The sequence below is a fragment of the Ursus arctos genome, unplaced genomic scaffold, assembly GCF_023065955.2.
Source record: "Ursus arctos isolate Adak ecotype North America unplaced genomic scaffold, UrsArc2.0 scaffold_13, whole genome shotgun sequence".
NCBI lineage: Eukaryota > Metazoa > Chordata > Mammalia > Carnivora > Ursidae > Ursus > Ursus arctos.
In genome coordinates, this window is record NW_026622797.1 from 42,048,244 (window position 1) to 42,065,422 (window position 17,179).

The 17,179-nt window shown below is 38.9% G+C and overlaps 1 protein-coding gene across 3 annotated transcripts in view; it reads left to right on the top strand.

Annotated features, from left to right (window-relative positions):
- Window positions 1-17,179, top strand: part of MCM9 (minichromosome maintenance 9 homologous recombination repair factor) — a 99,413-nt gene that overhangs the window by 5,249 nt on the left and 76,985 nt on the right. For all 3 annotated transcript variants that reach the window (XM_026504700.4, XM_057311117.1, XM_057311118.1), the window contains exons 3-6: window positions 5,749-6,065; window positions 7,233-7,314; window positions 12,220-12,420; window positions 16,888-17,013. In XM_026504700.4, coding sequence (XP_026360485.2) covers window positions 5,749-6,065; window positions 7,233-7,314; window positions 12,220-12,420; window positions 16,888-17,013 — 726 coding nt within the window. The remainder of the gene's footprint in view (window positions 1-5,748; window positions 6,066-7,232; window positions 7,315-12,219; window positions 12,421-16,887; window positions 17,014-17,179) is intronic.

Sequence of the window (17,179 nt, forward strand, 5' to 3'; positions counted from 1 at the left end):
CTGCACCTCCCCCTGCTTGTGGTTTCTTTTTCTCTCGCCCGCTCTTTCTAAAATAAATAAAATCTTTAAAAAATTTTTATTTAAAAATCATAATAATCTGAAATGGAAAGAATCTGAAGATCCAGAAATATACTTACCTTATTATCTTTTTCTTAAAATGATACAGTTACTTTACAAAATAATCAATTGGTCATATTTTAGACAAATATGCTCAATTCCAAAAAAACCCAAATTTCTCCTAACAGGTCCCATATACATGATTCAGTAAAATGTAAACTGCTCTTTTGTTTCCAGTGCAAGAACATTAAAAATGCCATATTGCCCTGTATTGTAAAAGTGTAGAGGATAATTGAGAGCTAATTTTCTTAGAAAATTTGGTTGTAACTTTTACGTAGTTTTTTCTTCAGAGACATTGTAATTGTGTTTGACCTAAGACCCTTGCTGGGGGTGAGCAGCAGGGAATTCACTCATCCTGGCTACACTTCTAGAAGAACACAGAAAGGGCTGGTGAGCATATGCAGGACTTTTGGAATTGAGCCCTGTCTCCCTCCACCTTCCACCTGCCTTCTTCCCAACTGTGTAATTCTCTCCAACAACTCCTTATGCTGACTGAAATAAAACCAGTTTGTGTAGACTTATGACCCAACATGCATAGGCGTGGGTTATCATTTGCAAGGAATGGAAGGTGTCTCTGGAATCTTCCTTTTTACTCTGGAGAAGATTTCTCTAGACATAAAAGGCGTTGTTTATACATGGTGCATTCATTTGACCATTTTGCTTACCTATTCCATTTGTTTCACTTGCTGGTGCTAGCCTGGATTTAGGGAAATTTTCTTGCAGAAGGGAAAACTTGAATGCACTCTTCCTAGCTGAGTGAACTGGGGAGAGTGCCATACTAAATAAAATGCCTAAGGAAAGATACAGAGGTGTAAAGCCCCTCTACGCACAGAAAAACTCAAGCATTTTGGTCTGGACTGGGAAATTTGGGGCCACATTTGGCAAAGGTGAGGCTAGAGAGAGAGGAAAAGCCCATTCCCCCTTCTTTTTTATTCAGTAATTTTCTCCTTATGGAAAAGTACTTATTAAAGCACTGGGCATAAAAAGGATCTCAAGAAATGAGTCTCCCCTCCACATATAAAATGTTTAAGGAACAATCCAAAGCAGTATGTGATTAAGGCCCTAAATGAGTGGTACAGTCAGTAAGTGATTATGAAGGTCACTGTCATGTTGTAATAGCATTTGGAGGAGGCCTTGTAGAATGTGAGCTAAGACCAAGGGCATGCGTAGGAAATACAAGAGGTTAGGGCATTACTATTAAATTAGGGGAGGGGAAGAAGATTTGGTGGCTTTTCCCACAATGTAAGTTCCTTCTATTCTTAGAATCATATGCAAGCCAATAGAACTTAGGGACTGAGGATTTAAATAAGTTCTTCAGGATTGTATGTTGAGAAAGTTATGAACCCTCTCCAGAAAGTGCAGGTATGTGTATATACATAGTATTTTGCCTGAATTCCAAGAGGTTTAGAGCTTTCTTAAAGTCCAGCCATGTCCCCTAGTCAAGAGCCTTGATTTAGATGAGACATTAACCTGCATCCTGCGGTCAGTTAGGATGGAGTAAGTGACAAGGGAAGGGAGATGGGTAAACCGTGTGCTGTGAAGTCAGTCACCCAGTCAGGCCAAACTCCTGAGGAAGCATGGACTCTGTGGGAGTGTGGCACGTTAGACCGTGAATCGTTTTTGGCAATTATATCTGAATTTTCTCTCTCATTCAGGTTTCTCCCATTTTGTAGAAGGAGAAAGACCCCTCTTTGAACTCTGTGTCCCCCTTCATCCTCCATCCACTCTCCTTTTCATAAGTAAATGTTCTGACAGATACACCCCTTCTTCAGTATAATCTCCTGTTCATCCTTTCACCTCCACCACACTGAAACCAGCCTCACCAGCCTTACTAGGGACAGCCTCTCAGCGTCACTTCTCAGTGTTTTTCTTCTTCATTTTCCTGCTGTTTGATACTGTTGACTCTTCCCACCTAAGAAATTCTAGCCTTGGCTCCACTGGTAGCACTCTCTTGCTCTCTCCTCCCTCTCTGGCTGGAGCTTCTCTCCCTCCTCGTAGGAGCCTCTTCCTTGACCTGACCTGTAGGTGCTGAGTCCTCAGGATTCAAATGTGGCCATATTCTCCTGGATCCTGCACTCTCATAGGGTGGTCTGTATCCCGAATCTGAGCGTTAGCTGCCTCCTATATAGAAACAAATGCTAACTCTATTTTTTTTTTCTTAATTTTAGCCAGAATCTGTCTCTTAAGCTCTGTATCCAAATATGACCATGCTTATTAAATGTCTCATAGTAGATATCTTCTTGCAAACTCAGTGTATCAAAAACTGTACTTATGATTTTTCTCCACTCTCTGTGCCCCACTCCAACTGAAAGTGGTATTTCCTTATTCTTTCAATAGATATTTACTGATTGATTAGCATGTACCTTGCAGAATTCCCTGTTAATGGAACCAGAGAACTGGGAGTCACTCTAAATTTCACCCTCTTCCTCATCCCCTATCTCTAGTTGATCTCAAAGCTAACACAGGATCCTTATTATTTCTTATATCCATCCCCCCACTTCCCAGCCTTGCCTTTCATCTTTCTTTCAAGTATGTTTTGAATGTTTACTATTTATAAAGCATGGTGCTTGCTCTGGTAATATAATCGTGAATAAAATCTACCACAATCTTGTTCCTGTGGAATTTATATTCTAGTGTGGAAGCGTAATAACTCTTTTATTTAAATTGCAGTAAGTGGTATGAAAGAGAGGAACAGTGCATTAAAGCACATAAAAGAACATTTAATCTGAGGTGGGGTAAGGATGATTTTACTAAGAAAATTATATTTAAGGAGGAAAAATGATAATATGTATTAAGAACTAATGTTCAAATAGTGTTTGCTATATGCAAGGTACTGTTCTAAGAAGCTTACATTTATGAATTATTTTAATAATTATAATAAATATTATTTTTAATAATAAAAACCCCATGAGGTAGGTTTTGTAGTTATTGCCATTTTACGGAAGGGAAATCTGAGAGGTGGTGATTTGGCCAAGGTCACAGATCTAGTAAGTAGTAGAGCTGTGACTCAAATCCAGACGTTCTGGTTCCAGAATCTGTTTCTTAACCTTATGTTGCTTCTTTTTGTGGACATTTTTGAGGAGCAGGTTGGGAGGAGAGTGTCAAGGTAAAGGGGACACTATATGTAAGTGTCTGAGTGTGTGCTTAGAGGACTTGGTATGAGAGGAAAACCCTGTGGCCCAGTCCAAATTTGGTTCCTTATTCTTAGATCTGTGAGCAGCCATGGAAGGGTTATAAGTGGAGGAGATTTGAACTTAAGTCTTCATTATTTCTTTCTTGGATTATTGTAGAAGGAATGGAGGTATGGTATTTTATTCTTCTATTCTAAGATACTATTTACAAAAAGACACCATCAAATTAAAGACTGCTTTCTAGGAAAAAGCTATAATAAAATTATATTTATCACTGTTTTCAAACCAAAATTTGTAAGCCAGAAATAGAAAGGTAACTGAGATTCTCTAAAGAAGTGTTAAGGGTTGCCATAATGTACATTCCAGTTAAGGCCAAATAAGAAGAGAGACCTCCATTTGGTCATTTCTTTCTTATAGGATATAAACTAAAAAAGGACATGGTACCAACATAAGCAATGTTGGACATGAGAACAAGACCTGTTCTTAATGAGAGACTTTGGTTGTCGGTATGGCTTTTACTTGGCTTACTAGAAATATCAGTATATTCTTTTTTTTTTTTAAGATTTTATTTATTTGAGAGAGAGAGAGAGAGCGAGAGAGCATGACCAGAGGTGGGGGACAGAAGGAAAGGGAGAAGCAGACTCCCTGCTGAGCAGAGAGCCTGATGCGGGGCTCAGTCCCAGGACCCTGAGATCATGACCTGAGCTGAAAGCAGACGCTTGACCGACTGAGCCACCCAGGAGCCCCGTAGAAATAGCAATATATTCTTGATAACTCAATATTTAGCTACACACAGCTGAATTAACAGATGCCTGAAATCAATGAGAAGTGAATAGAATGAATATTTTTTCATGGCTAAAATACCATTTTAATCCAGCTCCAACCTATCTATTCTTGTGCACGTGATACCACACTTGTTAGCCCTGGGGTCAGCCTTGGATAAGAAAAGAAGTTATAATGGCAAATGTTAGCAGTGCCTACCTTGTTAATATAATACACCGTATACAGAGAGTCTCAGCCAGCAACAGAGAAAATTTAAGTCTGTAGACTTGTAACCTGTAACACCAGATTAATGTAGTCTGGTGCCTTAAGCATACAGTTCATGTAACTGATTTGCTTTTTTAAAAAAATTTCATAATTCCGAAACTACCTTATTATTATTATTTGGCTTTCAGAGTAGATCTATCAATAGTAAGAAAATGTGCTGACCATAGAAACTTAAAGTATAATCATAATTATTATGGTTCTTTCTCAGAGCTTGGCAAATCTAATAGATCCATCTTCAGTGTGCACATTTACCATATTTCGGAGCTGCTAAATTCTGAGTACAGGACAATGGACCATGGGGCACAAACCAGTGTAATAAAGGCTACCTTGATAAACCTGTTAGAAGGCAGCCTTTGACTATCACAGCCAGCAAGCATCTCTCCACTCCAGTGGTGCATGGTAGCCAAACATGAGAAAGTAGGCATTTCTACTAAGAATTTTCTTTGGCGGGGCACCTGGGTGGCTCAGTTGGTAAGCGTCTGCCTTCAGCTCAGGTCATGATATCAGGGTCCTGGGATTGAGCCCCATATTGGGCTCCCCGCTCAGCGGGAGTCTGCTTCTCCCTCTCCCTCTGCCTGCCGCTCCCCCTGCTTGTGCTCTCTCTCTCTCAAATAAATAAATAAATAAAATCTTTAAAAAACAAAAAAGGATTTTCTTTGGCATTTTGTACCTTTTAAAAAATTGCCAGTTTATTAATGGTGAAAAACACAGGTTTTTTAAGGAATAAAATGGTGCTGCTGTGGGTAAACCTCTAGGTAATTTAAGGCTTGAAAACAGATTTCTGTATTGATGAATTCTGAACATAACTAAAAAAAGCAATAGCCTTCTAGCACTGTGGGACTCTGGTCATTATGCTTCCCTCCCTTTATCACTCAGCTTTGGTTTACTCAGTCATAAGTTGATTTTATGTGTTGCCTGTGGCAGTATGTTTTTTGTTGAATGAAGTTACAATTACATACTGTATTTAGATTCTACTGTGATGGCCCTCTTATGAAAATCAATCCTTTTTGAAATCCTGGTTGTTATGTCATCTGGATATATACTTTTATTTTTTTTTTAACGCTTTCAGTTATTTGTTTGAGAGAGGGAGAGCACAGAGGGAGAGTGAGAGGGAGAAGCAGACTCCCTACTGAGCAGAGAGCCTGATGGCAGAGCTCCATCCCAGAACTCTGGAATCATGACCTGAGCTGAAGGCAGATGCTTAACCGACCAAGCCATCCAGGCACCCCTGGCTATGTACTTTTAGATAGAGTCCACTGATCATTATTATTTAAAATAATCCTTTACTATTCTCTTAATTGAGTTGATCTGATTTTTTTTTTTCCTTAAGTAAAACTCAAATTTTTGTTCTGAAATTATACCTTATCCCCCAGGATATATGAGAAGAATATATTCCATGGAGTCAAATCCCAAGATATAAGTTGATGTGTGTTTTGTTATTTCTTTCCATCAGGTTTGCCTGTTTGTCCTGAGCTGGTGAGGGAGCACATCCCTAAGACCAAGGACGTGGGACACTTTTTATCTGTCACTGGGACAGTGATTCGAACAAGTCTGGTAAAGATCCTGGAGTTTGAGCGCGATTACATGTGTAACAAATGCAAACATGTATTTGTGGTCAAGGCTGACTTTGAGCAGTACTATACCTTCTGCCGGCCATCCTCCTGTCCCAGCTTGGAGAGCTGTGATTCTTCAAAATTCACTTGCCTCTCAGGCTTGTCTTCGTCTCCAACTAGGTGTAGAGATTATCAGGAAATCAAAATTCAGGAACAGGTAAATGAGAGAAATAACAACAAATCAAATAAATGAGAGAAATAACAACTTTGAAGAAGGTTTTTTTCAGCTGTGGGCAAATTACCAGGACTAGGGAACACATACAGGATGACAAATGGAGCTTACGTCATCACACAGTATAGTTGCACATGTATCAGAATACGGTCTTTAGAGACCATACAATAATCATCTCTGTATAGAGAGCATTGACAGAGGGTTGTGGAATGACTTAATAATTATGTTAAAATTAAGTGAATATTTAAGAAGTTCGAACAAGCTGTATTTAAGGAATAGGAGAAAATCAAATGGGTTTAGGTGATTGTTAAACATTGGAGAGGTCAGGATTTGAGGTTTAGGCCTGATTTTATTTGCTGTGTCCAATAAGGCATAGATAGACACTCTTTAACATGTCAGAGTGTGCCAGGTTTTCATTTACTTGCTGCTGAAACACAAAGGCGTATTTAGTGTTGAAGACTCAAACTCCTGTCTTTCTTTCTTTCTGCACCATTCTTAATACATGGCCTCTATTCTCTGTCCAGGATGGTAGTTACAGCTCTGTCACTGCTGTATGCTAGTCAGGGAGGAGGGAAAGGGAGGGATAGACAACAGCATCAGCATCTACCCCAAGTCTCCATTTGAGTCCTCTTCCTCTAAGTTTCCCATGGCATATCTGCTTGTATTTCATTGGCCAGAGCTTAGTCATGTGACCATGCCCAGGTACAGGAGAGCTGGGAAATACAGTTTGTTTTTTACTGGATATATGTCCATGTGGAATAAAACCAGGGTTCTGTCACTAAGGAATAATCAAAGGAACAGTGATTTGCCCCAGGTCTTAGGACTGGAGGTCAGGAAGGCACTGCATGTCTTTTCTAGGTAAGTTACTTTGTTATGTTTAATAGTTGGAGCATATGTTTATTTTGACCATCCACAAGGCAGATTATATTTGGAGATATTTTCCATAATGGTGTTTTTATTTTACTCTGGTTTTAGTGAGTTTGTAAATGGATAGTAGGCACAGTTTTCAAGAAAATTCTATAAATCCCCATCGTAATTAAATTGTATGTTAATACCAGGGAAATAGAAACAGTAATTTCAAGAATTGCTAGGCTTCTGAATACTTAGCATGTATTTAAGCATACTCAGTATGTGTCTCCTTTTCCTTGCTAGGTGCAAAGGCTATCTGTTGGAAGTATTCCACGATCTATGAAGGTTATCCTGGAAGATGACTTAGTAGACAGTTGCAAATCTGGTGAGAATTAACTTTTGCTAGCTTATATGAGATGTCCTAAAGTACTGATTAGGAAAAAGCCACTTTTCATTTTCCCAAGTACTGGGAAGTGAGTGTGAGGGCTTAATTGCTCACTTTGAGAATAGAAACTGGCATGGAGGTGGGAGGTGATACATAACAGGAAAGAAGCTTAGCAGGCCAGTCCAGCCGCTTGTTTTATAAATGAAGAACCCGATGTGCCCAAAGTCACATGGAGAGTTAAGTGGCAGAACTAGAACATGAACCCAGATCCCCTGACTTTTTCGTCCAGTAGTCTCTTCAGTATATCCTTGCTTAACAGCAGTAACTTTAAAAGTTGTAGCAGATTTAGCATTCAATTAAATAAAATGCACCAGACAGTATGATTCTGTCAGATGCCACTGTACTCTTATTGCTATCTAGAAGAAAGGAGGTGATTGTTCCTCTGTCCTCTGTGCTGGTGACACCACCATAGGAGTCACATTGATTTTGTCCTTTGAGGGAGCTGAGTGTTTCTATTGGCTGATTGCCTGAATTGGGAAGGAACTCAAAACCATACTGAAAAGAACTGTGGGTGTTTAGCATAGAGAAGCCTCAGGAAGGACATGATAGCCAACTTTTCATTAATTGGAAGGTTGTCATACAGAAATGGAATTATAGTTACAGAAGATACTATTGGCTTTCAGTAGGCTGAAGCTCCAGGAACGTAGATTTTTGACTCAATATCTAATAATATAAGTTGTCCACCATGGGACTCAGAGGATGGTGAGTCTCTTTTCTCAGAGACAATCAAGCATAGGGTGTACAGCATCTTGTTAGTGACTTAGGCCTCATGATGGCAGTTGGTCTGGATGATCTACAGTGTTCCAGGCAAATCAAAGACTCTGAGCCTCAGAGCTGTTCTGGAAATCTGAGGGCTCCAGAAGGGGTTGTTGCAATGTCATCTTGGTTATATTTTGATCTTGAGGCTAACCAGACCACTCATAAGATCTTTTTTGTCTATCTCGACTCATCTTGCCCCTCCTATTCTCCTCACTGGGGAGCCTGGGAAGAATCAAACTTTAAAGTGTTTGTGGAAAGGGGCACCTGGGTGGCTTGGTCGGTTGAGTGTCTGGCTCAGGTCATGATCTCAGGGTCGTGCGATTGAGCCCCACGTCAGGCTCTGTGCTCAGGACAGAGTCTGCTGGAGATTATCTTCTCCCTTCCCTTCCCCCCTCTGCTCCTCCCACTGCTTGTACTCTCTCTTTCTCTAAATAAATGAAATCTTAAAAAGTATTTGTGGAAGGGCAAGGATTAATATCGGCCCACATGTATAGAATGGAAGTATTCTACATTGAATTTTAAAATTATTGTTTTTATAAAGAATAAATGGTAGGGTAGAGTTTTATTGGAAAAATTAAGATGTTAGGAGGTTTTGTAAATCAGCAGTGTTGCTCAAGAGAGTAAATCCTACTCTGTCTTCTGCAGTAACCACATTTAAATATCATAAGATATTCATAATAAAATTTGGTATGTTTATGTTTTTAAAACAAATGTATTATTTTACATATGTAATGCAAAAAGAAAGAATAAGAGAATAAAGAGAGCTTTTTTCAGTTGTTGGTAGAAGCTAGGGCTGTAAAATTTACATGGCACTGGTCAGCTAAAGGTGAAGATCTCAGACACCAAGTGGACCTCCTACAAAGGGATAATTTGAAAGTTTTTTTCAGAAACTTTTACCAGACGTGATAGGCACTAAAGACTCTAGTATGAAGTTTAAAAGTCTTTTGGATTTACAGAATTTTGATCCCTAAAAAAGTTATCCTAGAACTGCGAAACTTTTATCAGCTTCTCTGAGGCTACTATTTGCAGTCCTAGAAAAGGCAGATGGCAACCTGTTCCCCTAAAGCTTGCATCTTCTGCTCCCTATACACATTCCCAGGCCTTGACCAGACCTTTGTCTGTGAACAAGGTATGAGAGCTTATTCTTTCTCTTTCCTCTTCTTATTCCAAATAACTTTAAAACTGTTGCTTTTACTATTTGCCTAGGAATTTCCACTTGCTTTTTAACATTTAAGTTACATTGAAGGTGGGTCAGAAAATGGAAATGGTTGGTAAACTTGAGTTGGGTATCAACAGTTGCTTCTTAATGTACCTCAACATTCCCTTTTTAAGTATATCCTGTTCTCACCCAAACCTTAATTTCACTCACCCTTAGTCTGTAGAGAAAAGACATAGCACAAATGTGCCCTAACCTCTTATTCTACATCCCTGTTCTCCCCTACCAGACAGATCAAAACTGCCTCATTTCTCCAAATTCCATCATTTCTCTCTTTTTTTAACCCTAGATTTCTCTAAATGTTTCATTTATAAAATATTTACCGAGCTGCCATTTTATTAAAACGATGAGGCAAACAACCATGGAAATAAAAGAGTTCGGTATCTAGAGTCAAGAGTAATTCTTTGTAAAGAGACCACCTCCATCCACCCAAGAATCACTAATCTATAGTTTGAAATTTGTGTCAAATATATTAACAGTTTATAGTTGTCTAAACAGTACTCCATGGAAATAACAACTTTGATCATGGATTGCCTGCTAAGTGGACCAGGATGTGTCAAAGTACTTTTTTCATATAGGACTCTAGATTTTAACCAAAACCTGTAATATCTGGATCAGCAAAGTAGTGCTTATCTAAGCTTAGCCTAAACATGAAAGTATACTTTGGTAGAAAATAAGATGTTTTCATGCGTCCATCTAAACTGAATTCTTTCTGCATTGAAAAAATCTAAAGCTATTTTTCTTTCATATGTCACTAATAATAATGGATGGAAGCAGTCCATCAACAGTGCTTTTTTCATTTATCCATAGCTACAAACCTCTGCAGTAATCAGAAGATAAATGGCCTAATCCTTGCCCTTCAGGAATTTACAGTCTGGTTGGGAACCCCAATCTGACACGTGCAGAATAATAAAGTTGGAGGTTGTGTCCTAATAAGTGCCAGTGCAGCAGGAGATCAGAGATGGGTCCTACTGGGGGTGGCTACAGTGGTAAATAGGCTACAGAAGACAGCGGCACAAGGAGAGAGGATTATATAAAAGTAAGCATGGTAGTTTCCTGCAAATAACACTGTTTACAACTTTTACGACACAAAAGTTAAATATAATAACAAGGTTTAGTATAGTAATAGCTAATACTTAGCTGTTGAACGCTTGTTATAGTCTAGATATTGTATGAAGTAATTTACAAATGTTATCTGACTTAATTTTCACTGTGGTCCTGTGATATAAATACAACTATTCCCATTTTGTAGGTCAAAACATTGGTTCAGCAAAGTTAGGTATTTGCCCAAGGACATAACCAGTGAGTGATGGAGCTGGGATTTGAACCCAAATCTGACAAAATCAGTGCTCTTGGTCATTTTTCAGGACGCTACGTTTTCCACGTTATCACTGCTTATTGAAGTCCGATTACTTGTAGGTGCTGTATCTAAAAGTTAAGTTTCTTATTTGACTAATTTAGAAACAACCTAAGTATAATCCATTAAAATGACAGTAAAGGACTGTTCCAAGTGCTCATATAAAGTTACCTCAGTGATTTTCATCTAAAAATATAGTAAATGATCATTATTCTAGATTCGGTTTGAAAACCATCTAAGCAGTGGCTTCAAGAGATCTTGGAAACACATGCAAAGCACCTATTGAATGTGTTTGTCACCATTTATTATGAAGTTGCCTTTGGCTAGAACTATGCTCTCTATTGTGTAATTGCTATCACTAGTTCCGTTCATTTAGCATTTATAGAACACTTTCTTCAGAAAATCAAAAGCTCTGCAGATTACACATTACACATTGAAATTTAGAGAGCAAAAGGCATTTTGCATTAGCAGATACTGTATATTTGACACAGGCTTGGAATTGAAGACTTGCCAGTTAGTTCAGAGATGCTATTTGTTGTGCAAATTTTAAATACCAGGTTGGATTTGAGGTGTGTCCAAAATCTTATATTTAACAAGATTTTGAGGACTAGGCCCATCTTTTCTTCTTCTGGCCCCTTTTCTCTCGTACTAAAATACTGAGTGCCAACCATTCATTCATATGTACCTGTTAATTGATGCATTGAATTGTATGTAATAATAAGCACAGATGGCAGTGTTTGGAGAATGTGCCCATGAATGAATGACCCAAGGCCTCTTAAGAAAACCTGTAGAAGTTTAATATTCTGCTCACCAGGAATAGGAGAGTTTTCTCACGTGGGAAGGAAGCAACCAAGAAGGAACAAGCAGGATTTACCTTGTGCTTTCATAGTTGATGGAAAAGGGCTTTGAAGTAAAACGGCATTCACTTATTTCTTAGTTCATTCATCTGTTTTTTTAAGGCAGTAAGTAAAATATCAATAAAAGTGATACATAAAAATTAATATATAAGAAACTAAAACTAGTGTCAGTTATCACAAGATCGTCTCCTTTCCTGACACCAAATTGATTACAGCTTAACCTTCCTGCTGCAGTTCCCACCTATTCTTTAAATGAGAACTGTATGATTAGGAATTATGACAGGATGAACATTTCACCCCATATAATAACAATAAATCATCTGTTAAGATATTTTTCCAGTGAAGGGTAATAATTTGGTGTGATTATCATGTGGCAGATTAAGAAAAATAAAAATGCTGACTTTAGCTTTTAGCTAAAGATATAAGCATTTGTAAAAAATAACACAAAAAACAAAAACGAAACAAAACAGAAGAAAGGAAAAGTAGGAACCTTGTGGTGTTCCTTTGCCTCCATAGTGTTTTTTGGGCGAGTGTTTACCATTCTAAACCTGGTGGGAGAGTGGTTTATTTATTTCTGGACCTGTGTCATGCAAGTCTGTGCCCAGCAAGCAGTGTGCTCCTCCTGGACTTCACTGCTACTTGGTGCTCTCTCCTAGGTGATGACCTCACTGTTTACGGAGTTGTAATGCAACGGTGGAAGCCCTTTCAGCAAGGTGTGCGCTGTGAAGTGGAGATAGTCCTGAAAGCCAATTATGTCCAAGTAAATAATGAGCAGTCTGCAGGGATGACCATGGATGAGGAGATCCAAAAGGAATTTGAAGATTTTTGGGAGTCCTATAAGAGTGATCCGTTTGCAGGTTTGTGATTAAGGGTATAAATCTGATAATTATTAATGACATATCATTAAGTAGTTAAATATGAGGTCTGTGATTAGGAGGAGCCTTACATGCTGCAAAACTCAATGGCTGAATTGAAACGGTGATAGCATTTGTCAGTACTTCTAGCCGTAGTTTCCTTTTGAAGAGCCCTTTTCTGGCAGAATCTTTTCTATTCAGAGATCTTTGTGGAAAATCAAGGGTGGATTACAAGAAATTTTCCATTTCTATTATTTTAGACATCTCTTGTACTACCAGTTTTCTCCCTTCTTTACCAAGCATATATATACAGTTCCTCCTTAAATAGACAAAGTGCATCCTACTATGAAACCTCATCCTATGAGAGCCTTATTTCTTTTCTGATGTACCTTAGGTAATAAAGACAACTTCACGCGGTTTCAGCTAAAGATTTTTAAACATGCAGTCAGTAGGAAAGAGATGATGAGAGATAGAAAGATGCAAAAAATAAGCTTTGTCATCACAGCAAAAGCTTTGGACTGTGGCACTAAGATATGTAGACTAAAACATCACAGCCTTTGGGTTCATAGAGTATTTTTTATTTAAAAATTCCAAAGGTATAAAACACCAGTTAAATCTTCAAATGCCTGTTTTCATTCTTCCTTGGAGGCATCTTCTGAGAAAAATAAACTGAAGCCAGTGATAGACTATTTCTAATAAACTTCATCTCAAGTCTTATACATATTATTTTATTCTTAAATACTGAAGGGTGCCTGGGTGGCACAGTCGCTTAAGTGTCTGACTCTTGGTTTCAGCTCAGGTCATGATCTCAGGGTCATGAGACTGAGCCTTGCGTCAGGCTCAATGCTCAGCACAGAGTTTGCTTGAGATTCACTCTCCCTCTCCCTGTGCCCCTCCTGCTTATGAGGTGTCTCTCTCTCTAAAATAAACAAAATCTTAAAAAAAAAAAAAATCAAATACTGAACTGGACAGATACCAATTCACAAAATAAGGTTCTTATTTGCCTAACTATAGGTACTTTGCTTTTATTTTGTGTGATGATATTTTTCTTTTGCTTCTGCATATGGCACGTATGTAGTGATTCCTGATCATTCTTTTATCTAATCGGTACAGAAGGAACTAAAGTTCTCCACATTGTAGCTTTATTAAGCAAGCCCTTTAAGAACCATACATATTTTTAAATGAATTTTTGTATTTAAAATTGTTTCTTACGGTCAGGGCCTCACAAAAATCTATAACTCTTCCTTGGACCACAGTCATTTCTTATTAATTGCAGTGCCACAGCTCAGCTCTTCCTGTAACAGTGAAGGAAGGGCATCATATAGTGTTCTAAACAGACCATGAGAAGTGCTTTGTGCTGGCAATTAAGAGAGTATTTTAATTAGAAGGTTATGGATGTACAACTCATTTACTGGATAAAAGGAAGACGTAAATATAATGACCTTGTAAGAAACGTAAGTAAGGAAAGAAAGAAAATGAGGCAACATTTTTCTTTTTAGTCTGAAGGGATTCTGCTTTCTTAGTTTCCCAAATACCCAGTACCAGTACATGTACTTTACCAATTCCAAGTGTATGTGTGCTCGTTGAGGGGAATAAGGGAAGGGGTGGTGAAGGTGGGGAGCTGTATCCAGAAGGAGGTCTTCATTTTGCTAGTCTAAAGCCAGAGATTACTTTACTGCTCAGCTCTTGGAGGTTGATCTGCTCCATTAAGATCTCATACTGTGGGTACTGTCTAGAAGCTGAAGCCTTTATTCCAGTCTATAGTAATGTAAGGGATCCTCTGACCCTCATGCGTAGATGCTGAATAGAAACCCAGATGTAGGGATTGGGGTCTTTTGGGCCATCTGAACCCATTCTGGGATGACTTAGTTACCTTAGATCTAGGAAGTCCTCTTCATTGGGGTAACTGAGGTCCATGCCACAAGAGTGGGCTAATAAGCCATAGACACACTATTAACATGGTCTAGAATCAGAAATTTGGGAGGAGATAGGGTTGGGGGAGTATTAACTCTAATGCATACTCTTCCATGATACAGCCATTGGGAGCATCTATTGCCATGATTCAAGGAACTTTAGACAACAAGTTTAAGGGAATGGTTCTTCCCCTTTATTTTTCTCTGGTACTTCAGACCTGACTTTATAGTATATCTTTTGTGTTAACTACATTGTGAGGAAATCTTGAGATCAGAAATAAGCACAAGTAATACAGGTAATATAATAGTTTAACAGTTAAGTGTGTCAGGTATTGTTTATTCTGTGTGCCACACACTAATTATGTCCTTTGTCCTCAACAGTTCTACAAGATACCATTATCATTCCATTTTAAAGATAAGAAAATAGAGGCAGAGAGGTTAAGAAACTTGCCCAAGGTTAGACGGGTAGTAAGTAGTAGCACTGGGATGTGAATCCAGGCCTCTGACCCCAGAGCCTGTGCTCTTTACCACTGGGGTATGTTTCCTGTCAGCACATCAGTCACTGAATCCACCTTCATTCAGCAAAGCTGGTATAGAAGTCTCCCAGGTCAGTTTGCCTACTCCTAAATCTGCTTGTTGGGGCTATTCCTTCTTTGTATGTGTAATTCTGGTCAGAATTTACCTACCTATTGAAAGGTCTTATTTGCTTAGATCCCAAACCTTCTTTATCTTTTTTCCTCTGGGCTTTTACCTCAGGAAAGGGAGGGATTCCCTCTGGCAGTTAATGAACTGCCTTCTAGGATTTATTAATCCTTTTTTCTGATCCTCATTTTACTAAAAGGTTTTCTTTCTTCACCATTTCTGCCATCCCAGGTCATATCACCCTACATTGCAATTGGATCAATTCTGATTCATTACAAAAAGTAGCCTTTGTGTATAAGGCCGTAAATTCTGGGGGAAGCCCCTTTCCTTTCCCTTAATGCTTTGGCAGAAAAGCTTCTGAAACTGGAATAATCAGCTAAATATTTACAAGCTTATTTTCCTCCTCAAAAGAGCTACCTCTGAAACATGAGCACAAACATGGAAGTCCTAAAACATGCAAATTAGTTGCCAGCATGTAGACAGAGTACCGTCACAGTAGTGGATTCCATATAAGTTAAGACAAACTCAAGACAGGCTTGTTAGGATGTCATAGGTTCTAAGAGCCTCTGCTGGTTAATTAGGCCGGTGATTGAATGAAATACCTATTTTATTTATATGTGGGATAGACAGATTCTCAGATGTGGTGTTTTTACATTTCTGAAAACAGAAACCCAGTGATATTCTCTTATTTAAAGCACAGGATCAGGGGTGCCTGGGTGGCTCTGTTGTTAAGTGTCTGCCTTTGGCTCAGGTCATGATCCCAGGGTCCTAGGATCCAGCCCTGCATCGGGCTCCCTGCTCAGCGGGGAGCCTGCTTCTCCTTCTCCCTCTGCCTGTTGCTCCCCCTACCTGTGCGTGTGCGCGTGCTCTGTCAAATAAATAAATAAATCTTAAAAAAAAAATAAAGCACATGATCACAAGTGCCTGGGTGGGGGCGACTGGGTGGCACAGCGGTTAAGCGTCTGCCTTCGGCTCAGGGCGTGATCCTGGCGTTATGGGATCGAGCCCCACATCAGGCTCCTCTGCTTCTTCCTCTCCCACTGCCCCTGCTTGTTCCCTCTCTCGCTGGCTGTCTCTATCTCTGTCAAATAAATAAAAAAAAAAAAAAGAAGTGCCTGGGTGGCACAGTGGGTTAAGCCTCTGACTCTTGTTTTCAGCTCAGGTCATTATCTCAGGGTCCTGGGATCAAGCCCCGAGATGGGCTCTGTGCTCGGCGCAGTCTGCTTGAGATTCTCTCTCTCTCCCTCTGCCCCTCCTGCTCTCTCTCTCTAAAATAAAATCTTAAGAAGAAGCAACAACACATGATCAGGGGAATCCAAGACTTCTAGCTTCATTGCTAGAATTGTAGTTTATAATGATCTTTTTAATACTCTGATACCCTGGTAACTTATTCTAGGTAAAACAGATTGTACCAAATTGTTCAGAGCAAATGCTAAACTGACTCACAGGGTAGATTGATTTTACTTCTCTTATACCTCTGGAGCTCCAAGGACCTCTTGTATTTAAAGATTACTGGCTCCTGCAATCTGACTTACTGCTGGAGATCGAACACCTTCATTTCATTTAGGCAGTGGAGTAAAGTACAGTGGTATTTTAAAGGGATAATGTTGGCTTAATGAGGGAATAAAAGCGATTCCTTTCTGTCCCTTATAAAGTATGATAAATTTATGGAAACTTAAGCAGGTATAAAAATAAAAAGCAAGGAATAAAAAGCAGACTTTTCTTATATCATGGCATTAATAAGAGAAGGAATTTTAGGACCAAAACAGTTATTTATTCCTTTTAGGCATTTGGAAATGGTCCTCTTGATCATTTTAGATGGCAGAGTATATTTCTAGGAAGTTAGGATAAGAAAGGAAATTTCAGATAGGATTTCTTGAAAACTGTTAACATCTGACCTTTCTGCCTTTCCTAGGAAGGAATGAAATATTGGCCAGCTTGTGCCCTCAAGTTTTTGGGATGTATCTAGTAAAGCTTGCTGTGGCCATGGTGCTGGCTGGTGGGATTCAAAGGACTGATGCTACAGGAACACGGGTCAGAGGTTAGTACCTACCTAAAACTTTTTGAGAAATGTTAATACATACAAGGTGAGAAGCCAGAATTTTTCTTTCCTGAATAAAAATGACTTCTTGAGCTTTATTTTCTAACCATAATCTTTGCTCCAATCTGTAAGGGTGCCACAAGATAAAGTCTTTACATTTTGATTA